Raw genomic sequence first — 26,182 nt, 5'->3', positions numbered from 1 at the left:
CATTGCAGGCCCAGCTGCTTCAAAAGCCTCAGTTTTATTTTTATGCTTGAAATACAGACTTCTTATTAATTTTTATTTCATTTGTTTAATTTCATTAGCCCTTTGCATATGCAATAAAAGGGGGTTGTGATGCTTCATCCTCTCTTACTCATTTTTTCTCCTCTTTGTGACCCAAAACATAAACCTGGTCATGTTAAAAACTGGTCATGTTTTATTTAGTCACTCATATCTCTTTCTAGAATTTGAGAATATCTGCATGCATGTCTCTTCCTTTCTTCTTTCTTAGATTGGGGTCCTTACAGTGTGATTTTTACTCACTCATCTTCTGAATATACTCTGGCTTTAAGAATGAAAAATTGTTCATTTCTATTATCAAATCACAATAAAAAATGAATATGTCACTAAAAACAAGTATGTTTGCAAAGGCATTGAAGGAAAAAAAAATGTCATCCTGGTTTAATACTGACATCCCCGTCTTAGAACAGGACCTAGGATTTATCTGGTACAACTTTGACTAAAACTTATGAAATGGTTGTAGAAGGATCTGTTTCTTGACTCTTGATGGAAGCCTTGCACCCCATCAAAGCTGGAGTGATTGATAATGTGGAAGGTGTTGAATTAGATATGTCAAAATAATCTTATCAATAAACCCATATTTCATTTGCAAACGATAGACTGACCTGTCGGGAGAGATTTATTGCAGTAAATTCTTCACACTCTTAAGTGACCTGAGAACTCAGGAAGTACTGATTTCCCAGACTTGATGGCCTGGTTTGTGACTTGACTTCTTGTGGGAATGCGCTAAAGAAAACTGAGTGCAAACAAGATTTCTCCAAGGGCAGACTAGTAAATTGGAAGATGGAGGAATTCACTTCACATGTCTTGTTCTATCCAAGACCCTTGGAAAACTCAATGAACACTTTACTACTTTACTGTTAATAATTCAGTCATCTCCTGGGACATGAGGAACATTTACACAAAGCCACCTGCTTTAGTCACATAGATGAAAACCCTAATGTGACCCAGCATCCTCCTTATGTCTTGTGCTTAAAGAAGCATTAACTGTGTGCACGTTAATCCCGATGGACTAGATAACCAACAGAGACCTACTGTACAGCACAGGGAAATATACTCAATATTTTGTAACAACCTACAAGGGGAAAGAATTTGAAAGAGAAGACATACACATATAACTGAATCACTTTGCTATATACCTGAAACTAGCACAGTGTTATAAATCAACTATACTTCAATTTTTCTTTTTCTTTTTTTAAAGAAGCATTATCTGGCATAAAGCCTTAAATGTACACTCCTCAGTGAGGGAGGGGAAGACTTTCTTCTGAGTATGTGAAAAATGGTGGGAGTGACATATTTCTAAAGCCATTAAATGCAGGATTCATTTGTTTCCACTTCTTTGGCTTCAGACATACACACTGATAAATAACAAGGTTCCTTTAACAATGATAAATGCTCAAATTCTTCAAAAATGTCTTTTATTGATATGTGTACTCTTTCAAGTCTCAAAAGAATAATATTTTGCTGCAAATCTGATCTATCTTAACAGAGACACCAAAGGGGGATGGGGAAGAGAACTACAGAAAAAGATGCTGAGAAATAGCAGAATACTAAAAGTTCGGTTTAATTTCTTTTTTAGCATTCAGAGGTCACAGTTTCAATGACAGCTGGTCATATGAGAGAAGTCTGATTTTGATATTCACCATGGCAAACTGTTATCCAAATTAATAGTTAATCATATAAAACTGATGATTTCTTTATTTTTTCTAAAGATAAACTCCATGTATTTAAATATTCCATCAGCAATGCTGAATGAGCCTTGAGATCTGAGTACAATTATCCCTTTCCTATTGACAGGATGAACACTCAATCAATTTTATCCTCTAAGGATATACAAAGAGAGATGTGATTTTTTTGGCGGGAGTGGGTAACAATTGAGTTAAAATCTCAGGCACTGATTCCTTAAATGAAGAGACACTCTTATAAAATAGTTAGCAGAAATGTTCACTGTATAGAAAAGTTTGAAGACTTAGGTCACGGGGGTTACAAGTGTTCCATCTGTGCTGGTTTATTGATTCACTTAGAGAAATATGATGGAGGAAAGAGTAAGGGTTGGAACAGTGGGGAGACCCTCATTTCATCAGAATCCTGAGAGCTGGTGGGGACACAGCAGGACTGAGGATCAGCTGACCTCGGTTTTTGTCCCGACACTGATTTTAGCTATGCGGGGTTGGACAAATCAATTTCCAAGCTTCTGTCCTCTCATCTATAAAATGTATGAGTATCCCCACATTTCCCCCCTCTTTTAGTACTTGGTAGTGTTCAAATCTCCTTCACGGATCACAGCCTTGTTGTGGCGAAGGAGCTTGTGTAACTCAATGAAACTGTGAGCTGTGCTGTGCATACCCACCCAAGACAGATGGTTCAGAGTGAAGAATTCTGACAAAACATGGTCCACTGGAGGGGGAAATGGCAACCCACTCCAGTGTTCTTGCCTGGAGAACCCCCTGAACAGTATGAAAAGGCAAAAAGATAGGATACCAGAAAATGAGCACCCCAGGTCACGTGTCTAATATACTCCTGGGGAAGAGCAGAGGGCAATTACTAATAGCTCCAGAAAGAATGAAGTGGCTGGGCCAAAGCAGAAATGGAGCTCAGTTGTAGATGTCTGGGGGTAAAAGTAAAGTCTGTTGCTATAAAGAAAACTATTGCATAAGAACCTGGAATCTTAGGTCCATGACTCAAGTTAAATCAGATGTGGTCAAGCAGGAGATAGCAAGATTGTACATTGACGTCTTAGGAATCAGTGAACTAAAATGGATGGGAATGGGTGAATTTATCAGATGACTATTATATCTATAACTGTGGGCAGTAATGCCTTAGAAGAAAACTACAGTTGCTGTCATTTCACATGCTAGCAAGGTTATGCTCAAAATCCTTCAAGCTATACTTCAGCAGTACGTGGACCCAGAACATCAAGATATAAAAGCTGGTTTTGAAGAGGCAGAGTAACCAGAAATCAAAGAGCCAACAATTGTTGGATCATGGAGAAAGCAAGGCAATTCCAGAAAAAGACAAAAAAACCTACTTATGTTTCACTGACTATGCTAAAGCCTTTGACTTGTGGATCACAAAAAAATGTGGAAAATTATTAAAGAGAGATGAGAGTACCAGACCACCTTACCTGTTTCCTGAGAAACCTTCATGAGGGTTAAGAAGCAACAGTTAGAACCAGACATGGAACAATGAGCTAGTTCCAACTTGTGGAAGGAGTACGACAAGGCTATATATTGTCACCCTGCTTATTTAACTATTATGCAGAATACACCATGTGGAATGCTGAGCTGAATGAATCACAAGCTGGAATCAAACTGCTGGGAGACGTACCAGCAACCTCAGATACACAGATGATACCACTCTGATGGCAGAAAGTGAAGAGGAACTAAAGAGCTTCTTGATGAGGGTGAAAGAGGAGAGTGAAGAAGCTGGCTTAAAACTCAACATTCAGAAAACTCATGGCATCCAGTTCCATCACTTCTTGGCAGATAGATGGGGGAAAAGTGGAAGCAGTGACAGATTTTATTTTCTTGGGCTCCAAAATCACTGTGCACTGTAAGTGCAGCAATGAAATTAAAAGACACTTGCTCCTTGCAAGGACTTCCCTGGAGGCTCGGACGGCAAAGAATCTGCCTGCAGTGCAGGATACCTGCTCCTTGGAAAGAAAGCCATGACAAACCTAGACATCATATTAAAAAAACAGAGACATCACTTTGCTGCCAAAGATCCATATAGTCAAAGCTGTAGTTTTTCCAGTAGTCATGCACTGATGTGAGAGTTGGAACATAAAGAAGGCTGAGTGCTGACGAATTGATGCTTTCAAACTGTGGTGCTGGAGAAGACTCTTGAGAATCCCTTGGACAGCAAGGAGATCATACCGGTCAATACTAAAGGAAATCAACTCTGAATATTCATTGGAAGGACTGATGCTGAAGCTCCATAACTTTGGCCACCTGATGCAAAAAGTGGACTCACTGGAAAAGACCTTGATGCTGGGAAAGCTTGAAGGAAAAAGGAGGTGGCAGAGGATGAGATGGTTGATGGCATCACTGAATCAACAGACATGAATTTGAGCAAACTCTGGGAGATAGTTGAGGACAGAGGAGCCTAGTGTGCTACAGTCCATGGAGTGGTCAAGAGTTGGACATGACTTAGCGACTCAACAAGAACAAAAGAGTTCAAATGAGGCTTCCAAAGGGGAAAAAAGTGAAGTGAAGGGAAAAAGGGTAAGGATAAATGAGGAGTTTGGGATTAATACATACCCAGTAATATACCTATAATAGGTAGTCCAGAAGAACCAAACTACTGTATAGAACAGGGAACCCTACTCAACACTCTGTAATAACCTATATGAAAAATAATCTGAAAAAGAATAAATGTATTTAGACATATATATGTTTGTATGTCAAGTAAATCACTTTTCTATAAACCTGAAACTAACTCAATATAGTAAATCAACCATATCTTAATAAAAAGAATGGACAAATTAAAAAGGCTTTGGAACCAATAAAGGGAGTCATTATGAGGACATATACTACTTTAGTGAAAGAAACGATGAAGACTCTGAAGACAGAAATCAATTGTCAGTTTATTCAGAAAACTAGTAGTGTGGAGATTATTTTAAAAATCACTCCAATAGAGTACTGCAAGAAATGCACATGCAGATTACTAGAGAATTCACAAAAGTAAGAGCATATCTTTAGAACCACTGCCCTAGTTATATAATGAAATAATAAAATAGTTTATATACATATATATATGTTTTCACACACATATGTATATATATATACATACATATATATGTATATACATATACATACATATATATGTATATACATATGTCTGCCCTAAATTCCCACTGAATTTGAATTATCTGGATGAATTTCCACACAGATACAATATCCGATTATCCCCTAATTTTCAAGATTTAAAATGAATCACAAAATGGGTCTGCTCCATTTCCCCTATACACAGCCAAGTGAGAACTTGAATAAATGCTGACAGTGGTTTGGAAATACCAGTCCTGTTTGAAATCTATGGCTGACCTCCTTTTTACTGTCCAGGGATGTGTATTGGACCAGCCTCACAGAGTCGCTGCTTGGAGACAAGTGACAATTGCTTCAGATGGCCAAGGCTCTTCAAGCCACAGGGAAAACCAGTGACTGCAAAAAATAAGCCAATTTCTTAGCTCTTGAAAGGAACAGCTTGCCTTCCAAAGGCTTCCTGAACCAGAGCACATTCTTGATTAACCCATTCACAACCTGCCAAGGTACCAGCTGTTGAGGATAACTTGATGTTTCATGCTGGCTGTTAATGAAACTCAGAGCATTCTCAGAGGCCATCAGTTTTGAAAGAGAATTAAGAAGAAAATCGGTCTTAATTGTATGCATCCCCATGAGAGTGAATAGGATGTTTGTCTTTTATGTTGATTTCTTTATCCCTAGCAACTTAAAGTAAGATGTACGTGGCAGGTGCTTGGTGAATTTTCTGTTAACGAGTGAATGTGTGGCTATACAATGGCAAAGAGGGTAACTCAGAGGGTAACATCACCAGCTGAGAGAGGGTCAAATCTGAAATTTAAGAAGAAAATCACATTAATCTCAGAGCATCATCTCTGTTGCCGAGTTGCCCGGTCACCTGCCCTTTCCAGGCCACTGTCACCGTCTTTAAAATGAGAGGGTTGTACTAAGTGTCATTAAATCCCCTGGGTTCTCAGATCAAGCCAGCTAGAGTATGCACGACTTGTTCAAGATTACTTTAAATCCCAGTGTCTCTCAAAGTAAGATGCAAATTCTTCTCAGGCACAACGATGCCCCTGAAATTGCTGAACATGTTTAAGTGAGATTTGAGGTCTGACATTTCTTGGCTGAAAGATATGATGAATTAACCTGTCATTACCTTGTGCAGACACCACGTGAGTTCTGCTCTCAGCAAGACACGTAGTGCTCCCTGACAGCGACAGAGGAGAAGATTTTTCACCCAAGCATATACTTCCTTCTGGCTTGTCTCATGAAGTCTTGTGTAGTCCCACCCCAACCCCGTTAGTCTAACCACTGATTTTCATTCCACTTTGCTACAGGCAAGCTGATCTATCCAAGCTCCCCCAATGCTCCTTACATTCTGGCTGCTGAGTATTTTATTTGAGGTCCTTGCTTCCTGCTTTCCATCCTCTGCCCTCTCAATCTAGAAAGAAATATGTGTTGTGAAAGATTATGAAGACAGTTAGTGACTATGAAAAATAAAGAACCCTGAACTTGTTATTTCAATAAATGTGTCCCCGTCACCAAACTTTTTGCCCTCTCTTCCTCTGACCCTGGGTACCATTCCATGTTTCCATGCGGCAGCTTACTCCCTCCCACTTTGTCTTCCTCTTGGCCAGCTTCGTGCCCACAGGTCCATGCAGGTGCCCGTCAGCCCTTTGCCCCAGCATCCCCCGCCACCACACTGTGGTTCCTGCCCTTTATTCTGCATCTTACCTTTATTTGACTCTTCTTCACCGTCAGGAATTTTCTGTCCTTTTTAATGGGCTGGAAGTTCTTTAAAGGCAAGGATAAGCTAGGACTGTGTTCAACTGCAAGTGACAGAAAACTGAATGCTAGTAATTAAGTGAGAACATGCTCTGTTTTCTCACATACCGGGAGGTAAGTGACTGCTGGCAGTGTGGCTTCTGCTCAACCACGCAGAAGCTCAGGGACACTAGTTCTTTCTTTCTGGTTTACTGTTTTTAGTGCATTGTTGTTCATTATTCTTGTGGCTGGATGGTGTCAAGAAGGCAGTAAGAGCTCTAGACCTAACACCTAAAGCCTGGAGGAGGAGGAATATCAGCCTCTCCTTTTTTCTCTCTCCTTTTCAAAATGAGCAGGTTTTTTCCAGAGCTATCCTCAGCAACCCCTACCTGCATTTCATGCTCATTTCTACCTTGAGAAGAGGCTGGCAGATTTGGAAGCAGAACTGCCCATTTGTGTATAATCTGTGATGAACTGTTACTTGGGACCAGACATCTTTCCACCCTGAGCAAAACCAGGAATCTGTGAACCAAGAAACGAGGGAAGGCTGGATGATCTTATCCATAACGACTTTTCCAATTTGACTTCTGTCTTCCCTTCATTAAGTGTCCTTCCATTGACCCCCTGCACAGATGTGAAACCTCCCATCTGAGACTAAATTTCCTCCATTACACCTTTGGTGATTCCTCTAATTCAATGTGTCAGGTATGTCTTTTTCTGCTCGTATGATATTTATCATCCTCTCTCCATAAGTTGTGAGGTATATTTTGAAAGACAAACATCCTAGCACTCCTCTGTTGTTGAGCTCATTACTTGAGATGAGCTACTTCAGAATGCCTCTGTCTCCACCTGTCCAAATGGGAATGTTAGCACACCTGCCTCATAGGGTTATATGACCAGCAAGTATGAGAGAAAGCGCTTAGGATGGCATCTGACACATACACAGGACTCAGTGAGTGACAGTCCTCCTGCTGTCATCAATATCATTGCTATCAAATGCTATGGACCTCAGCTTCCCTGTTTGTAATAGAGAATGGGACAAGGTCATTTCTAAGTCTGTGTGTACTGCTTTTATATATTCCTTCAGAAAAATAATTCCTAGAGAACCCTTGACAGAGTGTAGCCTCAATAAATATTTGCTAAGTTGAATTTGGGCATATCTAAATAGCAGGCCAAATCCTCAGTGGGATTGTATGGTGTGGAAGCCCTGACAGGATTGAGTTGCAAACTTTAAATGCTTTCCTATTGCTTCTGCTTATTAGATGGAAGAGAATGTATAATCATTTGGGAGAGAAAACTATGTTTAATGGAAGCACTCTTTGGCCTGACTCCTGAAGTTTCTCTTGCAGTTATAGATTGCTTGCTACCACAGGCAGACAGAAAACTGACCAGTTTTTGCAGCTCCAAATTGAGAAGCAGATTGATTTCTGGGATGCTGGAATTATTTCCATGACCTCAGTGGCCTGTAGTCCTCAAGCTACTGACAGTGGGCTTATTCAGTCAGAGCTGACATGTCGAGAAGGGAGTTGTCCTGTCTGAGACGTGTCTCTCCATGTGCCACATGTATGATGATACTGTCCGATTTTTCCTACACATCTGTGCCCCTCCACAAATGTGAAATGGCACCCAGCACTGCCAAACTCCAAGTGGTCTTTACACACAAATGCAATATCCCTCGAAAGCTAGATTCTTAAACTTAAGGTGCTGAACCAATATTTTCTCAGATATAGATTGCTCATGTGCTGTGGTGACTAAATACCATCAGGTATGTAAGAGAGAGAAATCTGAATCCACTGTGAGTGACTACGCTAGAACACAAACCATAGAAAGCTTGCATCCAATAGGGCGGTAGCTTAAGATGAAAAAAGTGGCTACATGTCACAGGAGAGTGTAGGGTGCTGGGTTATCACCATTAATGAGAAATAAAGTAACTGATATTCAAACAGTAGAAGGGCATTTGGTTGTGGGTGTGTGTGTGCTCGCCTGTGTGTTAGACCACTTCCTTTCTTGCTGGCAGACACACAAGACCTGAATTGTTTTCTCAAAATGGCCCATTTCTGGCAGGGCATGGTTGGTCTGAAATGAATGCTTGGTTTAAGTCATCTATGTATGATATACATACATTTTTCATCCTGCCACATTCTCTTATGGGTCTGAGGCAAATGAAATGACTGTTTTTCCAGCAGGTACCATTCAAGTCTTCTAAGAGAAGATGATCAAAACAGCATGTTTCTCTCTCATCCTCTGTTTTTCAATATTCCTTGCATTTTACATTTTAGCTTTATGAACACATCCATTCCCATTACCATGTTAATAGTCAGTGTCTCTCCTTTGTTGGGTTGTTTGATTTTACTCATCTGTGGACAGTTCTCTATAAGACAGGGTGAGCATCTCAATTCTGCAGTCATGAAACTCCTTGCATGGATTCCCCGAGTGTGCATTGGCTGAGCCCAAAACCCACAACTGCAGACCGCCCCTCCACTCATCACGGTACGAAATGGAGTTTGCTCTGATTTGCTTAATCACTCAGCTGTAAATGAATCCTGATGAGAAGCTGAGCTTCCATCCAGAATCATTCCCCTTCTCCTGCCAAAGAAGAGAATGCTGTGGCCATTTCTTCTCCACAGCAGCCCCAGAACAGTTTGCTGATGGTTTCATCCATCTCTACTGCCTGATATTTTCCAGATTTGGAGCCATTACTGCCTTGAGACTGTAGTCGCCATTACCCAGGGACATTTCTCTAGTTCTCTCTCTGCATCAGTGGAAACATGATAAAGCACAACAATCCATCCCTTCTTTCTTTCTGTCTCACTATCCTAAGTAAGTGTTAGTCATTCAGTCATGTCCTGCTCTTTGAGACCTCAGGGACTGTAGCCTGCCAGGCTCCTCTGTCCATGTGATTTCCCAGGCCAGAATAGCGGAGTGGGTTGGCATTCCCTTCTCCTGGGGATCTTTCCAACTCAGGGATCAAACCCGGGTCTCCCGCATCGCAGGCAAATTTCTTTACCACTGAGCCACCAGGGAAGCCCTAAGAGTTCCCTGAAAAGTTTTGGTGAGGATACCCATGCATAAAGTCTGCTTCTGTATAAACTGGCTACAGCCAATTTGGAGATACCTATGAGAATATTTCTCAAAATCTGATCCCCTGGCTACCTGCAGCAATGTCACCTAGACCACTGATCTCAAAATATGGTCCCCTGACCTACAGTGTCAGCATCACCTGGGACTTGTTAGAAATGCACATTCACAGGCCTGACCTACACCTGCTAATGAGAAGCTCTGGAGGTGAATGGTACATCACTGGGCTAAGTCTGTTAGTTGCTCAGTTGTGTCTGATTCTTTGTGACCACATAGACTGTAGCCTGCTAGCTTCCTCTGTCTGTGGGATTCTCCAGGCGAGTATGTTGAAGTGGGTTGCTGTTTCCTTCTCTAGGGGATCTTCCCGACCCAGGGATTGAACCCATGTATCCTGCATTATAGGCAGTTTCTTTAATATCTGAGCCAGCATGATAAAATTCTAGTTAAAAATTCAGATTCCTGCCTCTGATTCACTACTTACTAAATAAGTATTCATAAAGACCTCGACAGTCAGGTAGGTATAGATGGATTAGATAAATAGATGATACACGCACACACACATTTGTTGTTGTTCAGTCGCCCAGTCATGTCCAACTCTCTGTGACCCCATGGACAGCAGCATGCCAGGTCTCCCTGTCCCTCACCATCTCCTGGAGTTTGCCCAAATTCATGTTCATTGCATTGGTGATGCCATCCAACCATCTCATCCTCTGACACCCTCTTCTCCTTCTGCTGTCAATCTTTCCCAGCATCAGGGACTTTTCCAGTGAGTCCTCCATTCGCATCAGATGACCAAAAATACTGGCACTTAAGCGTCAGTACTTCCAGTGAATATTCAAGTTTGATCTCATTTAAAATTGACTGGTTTCATCTCTCCTTGCTGTCCAAGGGACTTTTGGGCATCTTCTCCAGCACCACAGTTCAAAGGCATTAATTCTTTGGTGGTCTGCCTTCTTTATGATCCAACTCTCAAAACTATATATAACCACTGGGATGACCATAGCCTTGACAATATGGACCTTTGTTGGCAGAGTAATGTCTCTGTTTTTCAACATATTGTCTGCGTTTGTCATTGCTTTCCCGCCAAGATGCAATCTTCTTCTGATTTCATGGCTGCAGCCACCATCCGCAGTGAGTTTGGAGCCCAAGAAAAGGATATCTGTCACCACTTCCACCTTGTCCCCTTCATTTGCCATGAGGTAATGAGGCTGGATGCCATGATCTTAGTGTTCGTTCTTTTTGTTTGTTTTGTTATAAATATTTAGCCTTAAGCCGGCTTTTTCACTCTCCTCCTTCACCCTCATAAAGAGGCTCTTTAATTCCTTTTCACTTTCTGCCGTTAGAGTGGTATCATCCACATATCTGAGGTTGTTGATGTTTCTCCTGCCTATCTTGATTCCAGCTTGTAACTCATCCAGCCTGGCATTTCTCATGATGTACTCAGTGTATAGGTTAAATAAACCCAGTAACAGCGGACAGCCCTGTTGTGTATTCCTTTCTCGATCTTGAACCAATCAGTTGTTCCATACAGGGTTCTGTTGCTCCTTGAACCACATACAAGTTTCTCAGGAGACAAATAAGATTGTCTGATATTCCCATCTCTCCAAGATTTTTCCACAGTCTGTCATGATCCACACAAAGTCTTTAGCATGGTTGGTGAAACAGAGAGAGACATTTTTCTGAAATTGTCTTGCTTTCTCTATAATCCAGTGAATGTTGGCAATTTGATCTCTTGTTCCTCTTCCTTTTCTAAACCTAGCTTGAACATCTGGAAGTTCTTGGCTCACAAAATGCTGAAGCCTAACATGCAAGATTTTAAGTATGACTTTACTAGCTTGGGAGATGAGTGCAGTTGTCTGATGGTTAGCACATTCTTTGATTCTACCCTTCTTGGGAATTGGAATGAGGATTGACCTTTTCCAATCCTGCAGCCACTGCTGGGTCTTCCAGATTTGCTTACATAATGAATGCAAAACCTTGATGGCATCCTTCTTTAGGAATCTGAATAGTTCTGCTGGAATTTCATCACATCCACTAACTTTATTAACAGCAGTGCTTCTTAAGGCCCACTTGACTTTGCACTCCAGAATTTCTAGCTCTGGGTGACTAACCACACCATCATAGTAATCCAGTTCATTAAGATCTTTTTTATACAGTTCTTCTGTATATTTTTTCCATCTCTTCTTGATCTGTTCAGCGTTCACTAGGTCTCTACAATTTTTATCCCTAATTGTGCCCATCTTTGTGTGGAATGCTTTCTTGATGTTTCCAATTTTCCTGAAGAGATCTCTAGTCTTTCCCCTTTTGCTGTTTTCTTCTATTATTAAGCATTGTTCATTGAAGAAGGCTTTTGTGTCTCTTATGGCTAATTTTTGGAACTCTGTGTTTAATTGGAGGTATTTTTCCCTTTCTCCCTTGCTTTTCACTTCTCTTTGTTCTTCCCCTATTTGTAAAGCCTCCTCAGATATCCACTCTGCCTTCTTGCTTTGCTTTTTTTATGGTTTTATTTACCTCCTCCTGTACAATATTATGGACCTCTGTGCATAGTTCTTCAGGCAAACTGTTAACTAGATCTAGTCCCTTGAACCTATTCATTACCTCTGCTGCAAATTCATACAGGATTTTCTTTAAGTCATACCTGGCTGGCCTATTGTTTTCCCTGGTTTTCTTTGGTTTAAGCCTGAGTTTTGCTATGAGGAGCTGATGATCTGAGCCATAGTCACCTTCAGGTCTTGTTTTTGCTGACTGTATACAGCTTCTGCATCTTTGGCTGCCAAGAATATAATCAATTTGATTTTGGTATTGACCGTTTGGTAATGTCCATGTATAAACTTGTCCCTTGTGTTGTTGAAAAACAGTGTTTGCTATGACCAGTGCATTCTTTTGGCAGAATTCAGTTAACCTTTGCCCTGCTTCATTTTGTTTTCAAAGGCCAAACTTGCCCGTTACTCCAGGTATATCTTGACTTCCTGCTTTTGCATTCCAATCCCTGATGATGAACGGAACATCTATTTTAGGTGTTAGTTCTAGGAGGTCTTCTAGGTCTTGATAGAACTGAACACATTCAGCTACTTCGGCATCGGTGGTAGGGGCATAGACCTGGGTTACTCTGATGTTGAATGGCTTGCATTGGAAATAAACCAAGACCATTCTGTCATATTTGAGGTTGGACTCCAGTACTGTATTTTAGACTCTTGTTGATTATGAGGGCTACTTTGTTTCTCCTATGGTATTCTTACCCACAGTCATAGATATAATCTGCATCTGAGTTAAATTTGACCATTCCCATCCATTTTAGTTTGCTGATTCCTAGGATGTTGATGTTTATTCTTACCATCTCCTGCTTGACCATGTCTAGTTGTCCTTGATTCATGGACCTAACATTCCAGTTCTATACACTGCTGTTCTTTGCAGCATCAGACTTTTCTTTTATCACCAGACACATCCATGACTGAGGGTTGTATCCACTTTGGCCCAGCTGCTTCATTCATTCTGGGGCTATTGGTAATTCTCCTCTGCTCTTTCCCAGTAGCATAGTGAACACCTTCAGACCTGGGGGACTCATTGTTTGGTGTCATATCTTTTTGGCCTTTTATACAGTCCATGAGGTTCTCACGGCAAGTATGCTAGGGTGGTTTGCCATTCCCTCATCCAGTGGATCACGTTTTGTCAGAACTCTCTGCTATGACCTGTCCATCTTGGGTGTCTCTGCATGGTATGACTCATAGCTTCATTGAATTATGCAAGCCCCTTCGCCACAACAAGGCAGTGATCCATGAAGGGGACATGCACACACACACACATGCATATATATACACACATATATAAATATATACATGTAAATTTAAGTTTTATTTTGAAATAATTTTAGATTTATAGAAGAGTTATAAAGAAAATTCCCACAGACCCATCTCACAAATGTTAATACTTTAAATAACTAGTTTATCACAATTGAGAAATCAACAATGCAAAAATACTCTTAACTACAGACATTATTTAAATTTCATGAGCTTTTGCATGAATGTCTTTTTTCTGTCCAGGGATCCAATCCAGTTTTCAATGTCTAAGTCTTTTATTTCATGACCTTGACAATTTTGAAAAGTGCAAGTCAGGAACTTTGAAAAGTAGAACGTCCCTCAATTTGGATTTTTCTGACATTTTCTCATGGGTAGATGAAAGTTATGGGTTTGGGGAAGGATGAAATTCAAATGGGGGTGCCCTTATCACATCCTCTCAGGGGGTACGTTAACAACATGACTTAGCACTAGTGATATTAATTTAGTGGTCCAGTGAAAGTGGGTTTCTCCACTATCCAGTTATTCTTTCTCCTTTGCCATATTCTTAAGAAGTGAGGCACCAAGTCAGACTACATTTAAGGGCAAAAACATTAATCTCTACCTTTTCAAAGGAAGAGTATCGAAGAAGTTGTAGGCATATGTTTAAACCACCTGAATGACTAGTAAAGATTTGGAGCAAGATTCTTTTAAGCTGTATAAATGTTCAGTGTCTTCTTATAGTTTCCCATACGTATTTTAGCACTCATCAGTGGACCTTGCATGCAGCAGTTTTTCCTCTAAATGTTCTAACAGTGATATTCCATCCTCCTTGTGCCATCAACATTTGTTAGTTTGGATTTTTCTGTGAAGAAGATTCATCCTGTCTTTCTGATTTATTGATTTGATTTGGTCATTTTTAATAGTATGGATTCCTGAGCAGGTATTGTAGTTTTTGGATAGTCATTCATTACCATCATTATTTATTTTGTTGCTAATATTATTCTAGCTTTGTTCACTGGGATTTCTCTTAAGTTGGCTCCTATGTCCTTTTGACCTCTCCCCCTTTACTTTTTTTTTTTCTCTTTTGTGAACTTCTTATTGCCTTCTTATTGTCTTTTATATGCTTCTCCCCAACTTGAGAATCACCCATTTCTCCAAAAGACCTTTGGTTGAAAGATGGTATTTCAAAACCAGTATCACTAGATGTGCTTGTTGCTGTGAAGTGTCATTATTTCTCGACTTTCTCAGTGGATCGTGGTAGGATATATATGTATACTAACCCATGTGTACATGTATTTATGCATGAAATGACCCACTCATGGAAGGATTTCTTTATAAACCATGCTGCTGCTGCTTCTAAGTCACTTCAGTCGTGTCCAATGAGTTTACACTCTATCTGACTCTTCCTCACACCACATGGTCCATTCTTGCCACACTCTTGTTTATATATAAATTCTTTATCTTTCTGAAAAACCTTCCTCCCCTCACCTACAATTCATCATTTCCTGTTGTGTTCAACTTGGGTACGGAAAGCTGTTCCAGTATTGCTAACTCCTGTGGAAATTTTACAAATCCAAGCACCATTTTATGTGCAGTTCTTCTTGTCTTGATCCTTAGTTGCTGGTTGTACACTATTGTAAAAAGTTACCTAGGCCAACTTCTCTTCTGCTCATCCCCTTCAGTGAAATGCCCTGGTACATTCTTCATGCCATTCACCTCGTCTGTCACAGTCTGCATCTCCTAATATCGTGGTTGATTTTGCACATAGTAAAGTCCAGTTATTGTGACACGTTGTTCTTAGGGTTTTCACAAGTGGATAGAGCCACATTTCTACATCACACACCATGGAGAATGCATCCACCGCCCCAGCTGCCCTTCTGCAGTCCCTCTGTGGTCACCCCCTCCTCTCTCTCCTAAATCCTGACATCCACTAATCTGTTTCCCAACCCTACGGTTTTGCTTTCTGCCCCCTGGAATGTCGTATGAGTAGAATTATATAATATGTACTCTTTTTGGTGTGACCGTTTCACTTAGCAAAATGCGTTTTTGAATCATTCATGTTCTTCTGAGAGTCAGTAGTTCCCCTTTGTTGCCTAAAAATATCCTATCACCTGCATGGACTATGGTTCCTTTATCCATTCACCTGTTAACAGATGCCTTACTTGTTTTCAGTTTTATTGATTAGGAATGAAGTTTCTACAAACATTTTGAGCACATTTGTGTGAACATAACTTTTCAGTTCACTTGGGAAAACATCTAGCATTGGAACCACAGCTTTATATGTTAACTCTATATTTAACATTTAATGCCAACCTGTTTTCCACACTGTTTGCACCATTGTGTGTTTCTACCAGTAATGAATGAGCATTTCTGTTGCTCTGCATCTTCTCCAGAATTTGAAATTTTCATTATTTTTAAAAGATATTTTAGTAGTTATGTAGTAATATACCATTGTGGTCTTTTCCGCCTTTTGGGAGGTGAGTTATTTAGCTCTTCTTTGTCTTATTTATTAAAGTGGAAGCTTAGGTTACTGATTCTGGGTGTTTCTTCTTTCCTAACTTAAGTGTTTAATTATATCTATTTTCCTGTGAACATCAGTTTAGCTATAATCTATACATTTTGAAATGTCACAGTTTAGTTTTCATTTAGCGATATTTTTAAATTTCTTGATACTTCTTTAACCCATGGGTTATTTAAATGTATGCTGTTTAATTTCCAAGTGTTTGGAGATTTTCCTGTTGTCTCTCTGTTATTCATTTCTTGTTTGATTCTCTTATGGTCTGAGGTCATAAGGTTCTTTTAAATTTGAGGGTGTTTTTCTCTTTTATGACCCAGAAGATAGCCTAGCTTAATGAATGTTCCATTTTCACTTGAAAATAATGTGTACTCTTCTGTTATCCTGGGGATTATTCTGTAAATGTCAGTTAGGTCAAGTTGGCTGACAGTGTTGGTGTACTTTATAGAAGGACCGTTGGTGATTTCAAGCACTGAAGGTTGAGAGCCACTTACAGAGAGCTGACACTGATTAAGTATAGTGGATTAAAATGTAATGGAGGTTCACTTCTGGATTAGAGCTTATATTTTTCTATATTTGTGGAAACCTGGTAGCATCCACACAGTTGTCTGTGCTTTGGATATAAGCTCGTTGATTATGGGTATCTCCAGGTTACAAAGAGAACAGAGCTTTCCTCTTGTCTCTGCCCCTAAGCCTTCTGCCCATTGGATGACCTTTGGGGCTTGACTTCCAGATATCCTCTCTACCCCTTTTGCCTATACCAGCCTTTCTTAAGGTGTGTTTTATAAAACACCACATCGGGGAGTAACTACTAAGCAAGAGTTGGGGTAGTGAGGAGGATATCAGTTGCTTCGTAAACAGCTGCTTATCATAAGCCAATTAATAGCATGACAGCCTTGAGAAGTCTTCAGTAAATACATCTATTTATTTATTTAATCCCCTTCTCTTCTAACATGAAATGGGCAATGCTAGCCACCTTTAAGGTTTTTAAGATCAGGTAACATACATAAAGTACATATTTGTAGGCTGAGTATATAGCGTGTAGTCAAAAAATTCATTACTGTGATTTATAATAGTTGATCTTATTCTTATTGTTGTTTTATTTTTTTTATTTATTCCGTTGGCTGTGAGCTTGGAAAGTTGAGATGGATGTGAAGGAGGAAAATTATGAGACTGCAAACACCGGAAAAGTAATAGAAACTGACATGAGTTTTATCTCTTTGAGTACTTTTTTTTTTTTTTTAATTGTAGCTAACTGTGGTTTTCTTGTAGCATATTGCATTCATTTTAAATGCCTCCCATCCAGTTTGTCTCCCTAAACCTACCTCCCCAGAATCACTATCATTGGTATTCCTGGGAATCCCTGGCTGTTTCCAAGTGCATTGAGGCTTTGCCATACCATGGAAGGCATGCCAAGTATGAATGATAGATCAGGACTTGGCTTACTAGCCTAAGCCTTCCTCATTCAGCAAGATCACCAAGGAAGAGCTGTGTACTCAGAATTCATAATTCCTTTCTCCCTGTCTACTTTCCCTGGTTCGTTTGGTATCTCTGCAGGAACTTAATTGACATTCTGCTTTCTTTTCTTGAACAGGTGGGCTCTGCATTGCCCAGTCTGTGAGAATCCCCCAGGAACGCAAAGACAGGACCATTGACTTTGACAAAATTATCAAGCAGCTCCTGGACACCCCCAATTCCAGGGCCGTCGTCCTTTTTGCCAACGATGAGGATATCAAGTAAGGCTGCCTGGTGAAATTCAATAACATGCATGCTATAGTTTAGGGGACAGAAAGATCAGAGTGCTGGCACAGAAAGAGAAAAGACAGCATAGAATCAAATTGATAATTACGTGGTGGCAAGGTCCGTTCGCACTTTCTACCCCGACAGAAGCAGTTAGAGTGAACCGTGGAAGCAGCAGCATGTTGCTGTCGTGTTTCCCCCCATATTTGCTAAAGAAATGCTTTCAATTACTTGTAAAAGGAGAAAACCACTGGACCTTTCAAAGGTTCTTTTACTAAAAGTATATATACACATGTAACAGACTTTTACCTAAAGAATAGTGCTAATGTAAAAGAAAAATGCCTTATATTTCTGGAAGTATTGATTCTGCTTTGGACTTTGTATGTTCAAAACCAAGTTGGTCATATGTCTGCATTCTCCAGTCCACTTTTTCTTCTGTCTCTTTACCTTGATGCTCTTTGACGTAAAAAATCTGAGTACAACTTTGACTTCCCCCTTTTAGCTCATTACTTGCATTCTTGGTCAAGCCATGGGGTGCTAACCTTCGAAACTGTTTATAGAATACAGATGTGCCCTGTGTTGTTTCCTGTCCACTGCCACCTTGGTCCAGAATCTTACCATTTTTTTTTTTAGAACAAACAGTAATTACCCCTGATTTTAAAAATCAAAAGGTGTTGAAAAATCTAGAAATGAAATAAAGTTGGATTCATCCTGTCCTCTAGCTAACAGGTTCTCCTTTCCAGATGCTAGTAATAACTGTATTTTGTAATTTTTGTATTTTGTAATGTAACTGTGTATTTTGTTATATTTATGTATTTTCTAGAGACAGTGTGTACATGTTTACACAAATGATAGAACACTGTGTATTATCTTGTTCTACCCCCGATCTCACCTGGGCTTACTCTTTGATCATGGAGGTCTCCGAACATGAACATCGGTACTTTTCAGTAGCCACACAGAATTTCATTTTATGTATTTGCTGTTATTTAGCTAACCTCTCTCTTACTGATTGACATTTGGTTACAGACTTGTGAGATTATAAATTACCTTGTGGTGAACTTTGTTTTCCACAAATCTGCGTGTGCCACTATGTGACATTAATGTACACATCCTTTACAATATATAGATACATTAACATAATGCAAATAATAATATGTAAATATATTACTTTTTATATTAATAACTATTTGAAACATAAATTCCTGAAAAAGGAGTTTCTGGGACAAAGATGTGTGCTTTCCTAAATGTGAATATCGTCTTCCAAAGAGGTGGTGCCACTTTACACCTCTGCAGATGTAAAAGCTCGGTTTGGATTTTTTAACTTTCTGTCTTATAGTTCGAATAATAAGTCATTTAGTTTGAAAGTGAGCATCTTATATTAAGGGCATGGTTGAGGGGTCCAGGCCATTACCACCGCGCCCCCCACCAGCAGCCGGCCAGTCCTGTGTCTCCCATCCTTGTGTGTCCCCCTTGCTGCCCCCGAGTCCACCCATCTTCCCAGCCCTGAGCTCTGACCATGGGTGGCAGGGATGTTAAATGAGAAGAGCATTGAACCTCAAGTCAAGATACCTGAGAGTTTGTCTTTTTTTTTTTTTTTTGCTATGACCACTGTCTCACCTTGGGCAAGCCCCATCCCACACCCTCCTCAGCTCTTCGAGGTCTCAGTTTTCACCTCAGTAAATCCATTCACACTCTTTCTGTGATAATCTGGACTTCTACTTTTCTAGCCTTATTTCGTTCCCTGCCCCCTCGTGGTGTGTGTGCTGCAGGTGAGGGGCCCTGTGTTTCTCCCTTACCGGCCTTTGCTCATTCCCTCCAGCTTCTCCCTTGCCGGCCTTTGCTCATTCCCTCCAGCTTGCTGGGATGCTTCCCTTCCCCACTTCATCATCCCAGCGCTGTCAGTAGTGTTGCTTCTGAAAGATGTCTCCAAACAATGCAGCTTTGGAAAATCTGTCATAACAGCTTGGTTTCACAGTTAATGTCACTTAGGGCATTTTGTTCTCTTTGATCATGTAATTGGAGTCTATATTCCCCGCGAGTCTGCATGCATCATTAAGATGGAGGTGATGCCCCTTCTGACTCCCTTTCACATCCTTGGCCCCTAGCACATTGCGCAGTTAGTGGTGGATGCTCAATAAACATCACTGAATGAATGTATAAAATGCCCAGTGTAGTGTCCACTATTTAGTAATTTTAAGTACAAGCCTCTCTCTCTGAACTTCATGATGCTTTAAAATATGGTCCTATTTTTGCACGTAGACCCACCTTCATGCACCCAGTTCTCCACCTAAGACGCATGACTCTGACACGTCAGTGGACCCCAACAGCTCCTCCATCACAGTCTTGGCTCATGATGTTTCTTTTTTCCTTCTCTACCTGTTGAAATTCTGGCTGTTTTTCAGACATGCCCTTTTCCATGAAACTATTTCTGTCACCCCTTAAATGTGTCATTTCTCTCCTTAGAAAATACTGATTCTGCTGCTCTTAGGGCATTTTCTTCCACACTTTGTGATTTAGTTATTCAAGGCACTTTGTTTTTGGAGAAGGCAATGGCACCCCACTCCAGTACTCTTGCCTGGAAAATCCCATGGACAGAAGAGCCTGGTAGCCTGCAGTCCATGGGGTCACTAAGAGTCGGACACGACTGAGCGACTTCACTTTCACTTTTCATTTTCATGCATCGCAGGAGGAAATGGCAACCCACTCCAGTGTTCTTGCCTGGAGACTCCCAGGGACGGGGGAGCCTGGTGGGCTGCCGTCTATGGGGTCGCACAGAGTCGGACACGACTGAAGTGACTTAGCAGCAGAAGCAGCAGCAGCACTTTGTTTTTATGATATGACTCTTTCTTTTCTTTGCTCCAGATTTGTCAACTCATTCTTCTCTTAATCATCTCATATATGATTTTCATACATATTTTATACATTTTAAAATATGTCATACATGATAAAGGTGGCCCCATGTTTATTTTCATGTATATGGCACTTAAAAGATTTGTTACTAATAGCTATGATGCCTAATTGGTTGTAATATCCTTGATTTGCAGATAGTGTGAGATTTTAATTGGCAATGTTAAAAGGTATATAATTAGCTCAATAGCTATGCTCATCATTTTTTGCATGGGAATTTGTGTGTTGGAACCACTGTGTACTATGACTCATAGAAGTGATAGCAATAACAGTTATTGGCTACAGTAATAAAAATCAAGTGCATATATAAGTTTCTTCCAAAGCATGAGCTTAAGCCCACTGATGTCTGATAACCCACAATGTTATGTTATTTCTTTTCTCAGAAGATTTACACTGTAGATGGGAAATTTTGAGATTTCTTAGAACATTAACTTCAAATACTTTACTGGGGAATACCAGTGAAAAGACGTTAATACCTAGATTTTGAAGCTAAGATCAGTGCTCAATCAGTCATGGGTATTGATAATTTGAATGTTAGACAAGAGTGTATTCTGTTCATGAGACACTTTTTTTCTGATTATAAAAGTAATATTAATCCATTGGAAAATAATGGAAATATTTTTGTTGTTGCATTTTAATAAAAGGAATTCTTAGCTTTACTTTGCCCCTGATTATCTAAAAAAATGAAAGGTTAGAGAGAACAATCACAAACCATGATTTTAAGTAATCCCGTATAAAAGTTAGCATCTTCACACTCAGAGATAACCACTAATAAAATCCTTGTTTAACATTTGCAGTCATTTTATTCTAATCATTTTTCCCAGTAGAATCAGATTCACATAGAGTTTGAATTCTATTTTTTGCAATTCACATCTCACTTTCAATACTATAATATGTTTAAACAGTTTAATCTTATTTCTCAATAAATTAACCCACACTTTTATGTAAGCATATTAAGGTGAATATTTATTTTTTGTTTTTATATCAGTTTGTCTTTCTTATGTTGTTTCAGTTGGATTCTCCCCATCCTTTTCATACTTCATCAGCAGGTTCTCAATGAAAATTGTCATTAACTATGAATTGCATATTATCCATATTTTTCTGTGCTCTCATACAACCCTATACTTTTAACTGTGCATCTATTCATATATGCAGGCCAGTTTTTATTATTGTAAGAAATAAATAATCATTTGCAGTTTTTTTTTTATTTGATTTTTTTTTTTCCTTAACAGTACCTTGCAGAAATCAGACTATGTGTTTTTCATTGGTCTCTAATGCATCCTTTAGATGCACTATCATTTCTTTAACCACTTCCCTACTGCTCTGCATTTAGGTTGTCTCCATTAATGGACACATGATTTTGACAGCATCAGTGATCATACCATTTGGTTAGGTTAGTAGAGATGGTATATCTAACTCAAGAGTATAAATGATTGTGTGAAAATAATAAATGCACATAATTTAAGAGGAACAGAAATTAATTAAAATACTTTTTATGCAAAGCCCTAATATCCTTTTCCATCCCATCCCACTCTCTGGTTCTGTTCTTCTTGAGCAGTTATTTTGATTCTTGAAAATAATTCTTTAGGTCTTCTCGAAATGTGCCTGTATTGCTATTTTGAAATCATTAATTTAAAATATTGTCTATTAATTCCTCTTAAGTTATGTAGAACTTGTCTCATACCTCCTTTATCATCCCAGAATTACACTATCAGATTTCCATTTAGTGAAAATCAGAGCTGACATTATGATCATGTAAATATTATGCACTACAGCAGTAAGTATTTCTTCCATGATATGATTTTAGGGGTAGATTTTTTTGTTCATCAAGTTAATATGACATATTTTTAACTTGCATAGTTATCTTTAGTATTTTATTATTAATGTCCTAGGTCTATTGCTTTTCTCATATGCTTATATATAAGTATAAAATAATCTCTGAGTTCCATTGCTTTTCTGTACACTTCCCTCCCGCTCCATCTTTCTGTTTTAAACTAGGCTGGTCTTTATTATTTTAACTTTTTTGTTTTCTTTCTCTCTCCTTTTCTTTTATTTTTATTCATCATTTAGTTTCTTTTTTCTTTTTTTTTCTTTTGCTAGAATGTACCCTCTAGTAATTTTCTAGTAAAGGATAAATTAAAGAAAAACATTTTTTATGGTCATGACTAAAAATATTCTTCACTTGCCTCCACACTTAATTACTAGTTGGAAATGTAAGGTGTGGTCACATATATATTTTTAACTACATCATCCCAGGCAAATAAATGATTTATAGCAACTATCTATGGTGACTAATAAGTTACAGAACTCATAACTTACAAGGAATTTGAGATTCTGTGTTTAGATAGAAAAATCTTTAATATTCCCTGAATATCTATCCATCCATCGATCCATCCATCCCTCCCTCTCTCCATCCATCCCTCCCTCTCTCCATCCATACCCATCTATCTAGATACCAGTTCTATTTGTGTAGAGGTTCTATATGTGTTAAATATTAGAATTCTAGATTACAAATATTTTTTTTTCCTCAAAATTTGGAAGGCATTACTCCATCATCCTTTTTTTTCTCTCTCTCTGGAAATGTTGGTAATATTCTGCTTCTTATTACCTTCCAAGAGTCCCAATTTTCCCTTGAAAGCTTTCTTCTCACTTTTCCCAGAAATTTTAATTCTGTGACACGTTTGGTTTTTCCCTGTTAATTTGCTGGATGAGTGTGTGTTTTAGTCACTCAGTCGTGTCCAGCTCTTTCCAACGCCATGGACTGTAGCCCACCAGGCTCCTCTGTCCATGGGATCCTCCAGGCAGGAATACAGGAGTGAGTCCCTTTAATTTGGAAAGTCATGCTTTCAATTCCTTGGATTTTTTTCATTAAAAACTATTTTAAAAATTATTTTAATTTCTCTTTACATTCGTTCTTGAAATACTGTTAGTTGGTTGTAAGTCTTTCTGTATTTCTTTAAGATACTCATCTTTTCTTGTAGATGCTATGCCTTTTTGTTATTGTTTTGCTTTCTGAAAATATTTCTTTGCTTTATACTTTATCTCCTCTAACATAATTTTAATTTCATACTTTTAATAACTAAGATCTCTTTTTTATTATTGCTTCTTTCTTATTCTTGATAATCATTCTTGTTCTTGATAATAGAGATCCTGATTCTCATTTAGCAACATTTTTTTTGGGGGGGTATGTTTTCTTCTCCACACCTCACACCAGTTTCCTTTTTCTTATTTATTTGGTTTCTGTTTTATATTGTGTATTTTCCACAATGATGGGTCATTTTTGGCAGTTCCCATTTGAGTAAGACACAAGAACATTCTACATACATGGGCAAAACTTGTCAACTGATAGGCCTCTCAGTGGACTGGTCAGGCATCTAGGTATCCATTCTCATAGAAAATGTCTCTATGTCAGAATCTAGAACCTTTTACCTAGGGTAGTTCAGATTTTTCCGGAAAAGCTGTTTTCTTCCTGGAGCAACACATTCCTGATTTCTAGAATTCTGTAAGCAGAGGTAAAATTTTTCTTCATTTCTTCAATTTCCTTTGTTTTTTTTTTATTTTTTTTAATTCCTCCTTCTTTTTTTCTTGCCCTTGCTATTTGTATACTATTTTAATTTATAAAAATGGATTGTACATTTTTCAAGCTTAATGTGAAACTCTGCTTATTTTAATAAGTACTTTAACATGCTTCATATAGACTGATACATTGCTTTCCAGAAATGATATGTACCACCAGCAGTGAGTGAGAGTGCTCACGTCTCCAGTCTCATGTCAAAACTCACGACACAAAATAAAACGAAACCAACATTTTGGCCAAAATAAGAAGTGAATTTAGCATATTGTTCTCATTAACATTTTCTTCCTTTTTAATGTATGTGAATAAGCAGCTTATTATTTATATTTCTCCTTTTATCTTTTGACTTTGAATACTCTGCCTATTTTCCTCAAGCTGCCTTGAATTTTCTTATTGGCTTACAATATCTCTTTATATATTAAGAATGTAAATCCTTTGGCTTACTACCAGTTATTTGCTTTTTGAGAAATAGTACCTTGTGTTCCTTCTGCTTGATTCCAAATAATGTATATGTACAATAGCTGCTCTTTATCATTAACATATCTTTTTAATGTTCCTCTCCACAGGCAGATCCTTGCAGCAGCCAAAAGAGCTGATCAAGTAGGCCACTTTCTCTGGGTGGGATCAGACAGCTGGGGATCCAAAATCAACCCACTGCACCAGCATGAAGATATTGCAGAAGGAGCCATCACCATTCAGCCCAAACGAGCAACTGTGGAAGGTATGAGTTTTGTCAGTAGTATGACTTGCTGAGAGAGTGGTTGGTGCTATGTAGGGTGGCTGGGGCATGAGTCTCTTTGAGGATTGGATGTTTTTACATAATTTATGCAGGATCTGTTCAAACTTCCAGCCATGAAATACAAATGAAGACCTATATCTGGTCTGTTATTTTAGTTGATAGTCTTCTCTTGAAAAGATCATGTTATTCTCGTAATAATATCACCATTAGCATATATCTTTGTTTTATTATGCTGCAAGAGCTTTCTGCGAGATCATTATCTTTAATAAGAGGTGAAAGAATAACACAGTCCAAGTAAGCATAAGTGAGCTGCATTTTCTGAAAGAATATTTTCTCTTTGTAATTTGTCATTGCTTCCATAGCAGGATAACTTTTTTTTTTAATCTATGTATTTACTTATTTGATTGTGCCAGATCTTAGTTGCAGCATGCAGCATCTCTTACTTGTGGCACGTAGGATATTAAGTTGTAGCATGTGAACTCTCAGCTGTGGCCTGTGGGATCTAGTTCCCTGACCAGGGATCAAGCCTGGGCCCCCTGCATAGGAGGCATGGAGCCTTAGTCACTGGATTCTTTCCCCCATTACCTCTTGGGGTCTCCTCCAGTTCCCAGGATCATATAGCATATCACCTGTCCCAGGCATCACCATCATTTTGCCTTCCTGGGTCTCTTTTGTCCTTGTGTCTTCTCTGTAGTTTCCTGCCCCTTTTCTTTCCCTTTGCCTTCCTTGTAGCTGCAAGGATTCTTTGAGAGGTAGAAGGAGGAGAGGGCATTTATTGGCCTCTTTCTGATGTAACAAAAGTTGCTGATTACAATTTATGTCCTCCTTTAATTTGAAAAGATAAGTTACTTCTGAAAGAAGACACTGTAAAGAAAAGGAACTCATCTGCTGGTATTGGGCTTTGTCTTCCTTTTCTGATGGGCCAGGTCTCCAAAGATTTCATAAAACATGTTTTGCATGTTAAAAGAATCTATCCACTCACTCAAAAAAGATCAAATATTTGTCTTTCTATTCTGTCTCTACTGCAATCTAATTAATTAATTCTCCCTAGAAGGCTGCATGGTCTGTGTGGGCTTTTTAAACAAGCCAGGTTGTGGTTTTGTCACTGTCCCCTTTCTGTGTTATCTCAGGAAGATAAAAATCCCATAAATCACCCATGTGGTCATGAAGAGGCTTTGAATTAATTGCAGTACAAGTCCGAAGAAGATTGCCCATCTTCCAAACCAGACCAATACATCTGCAGATGAGCTGCAAAAAGAAAAGACCATTGAACTA

At 39.0% G+C, this 26,182-nt stretch overlaps 1 protein-coding gene across 1 annotated transcript in view; it reads left to right on the top strand.

Moving 5' to 3' along the window:
- GRM7 (glutamate metabotropic receptor 7) overlaps positions 1–26,182 on the top strand; it is an 881,121-nt gene that overhangs the window by 418,922 nt on the left and 436,017 nt on the right. The window contains exons 3-4 of the mRNA XM_043886644.1: positions 17,542–17,683; positions 24,735–24,889. Of these exons, the coding sequence (XP_043742579.1) occupies positions 17,542–17,683; positions 24,735–24,889 (297 nt within the window). The remainder of the gene's footprint in view (positions 1–17,541; positions 17,684–24,734; positions 24,890–26,182) is intronic.

The sequence above is a fragment of the Cervus elaphus genome, chromosome 24 (assembly GCF_910594005.1).
Source record: "Cervus elaphus chromosome 24, mCerEla1.1, whole genome shotgun sequence".
Classification (NCBI taxonomy): Eukaryota; Metazoa; Chordata; class Mammalia; order Artiodactyla; family Cervidae; genus Cervus; species Cervus elaphus.
The sequence above is the reverse complement of the archived record's forward strand: the minus strand, read 5'-3'. Positions and strand labels throughout refer to the sequence as shown.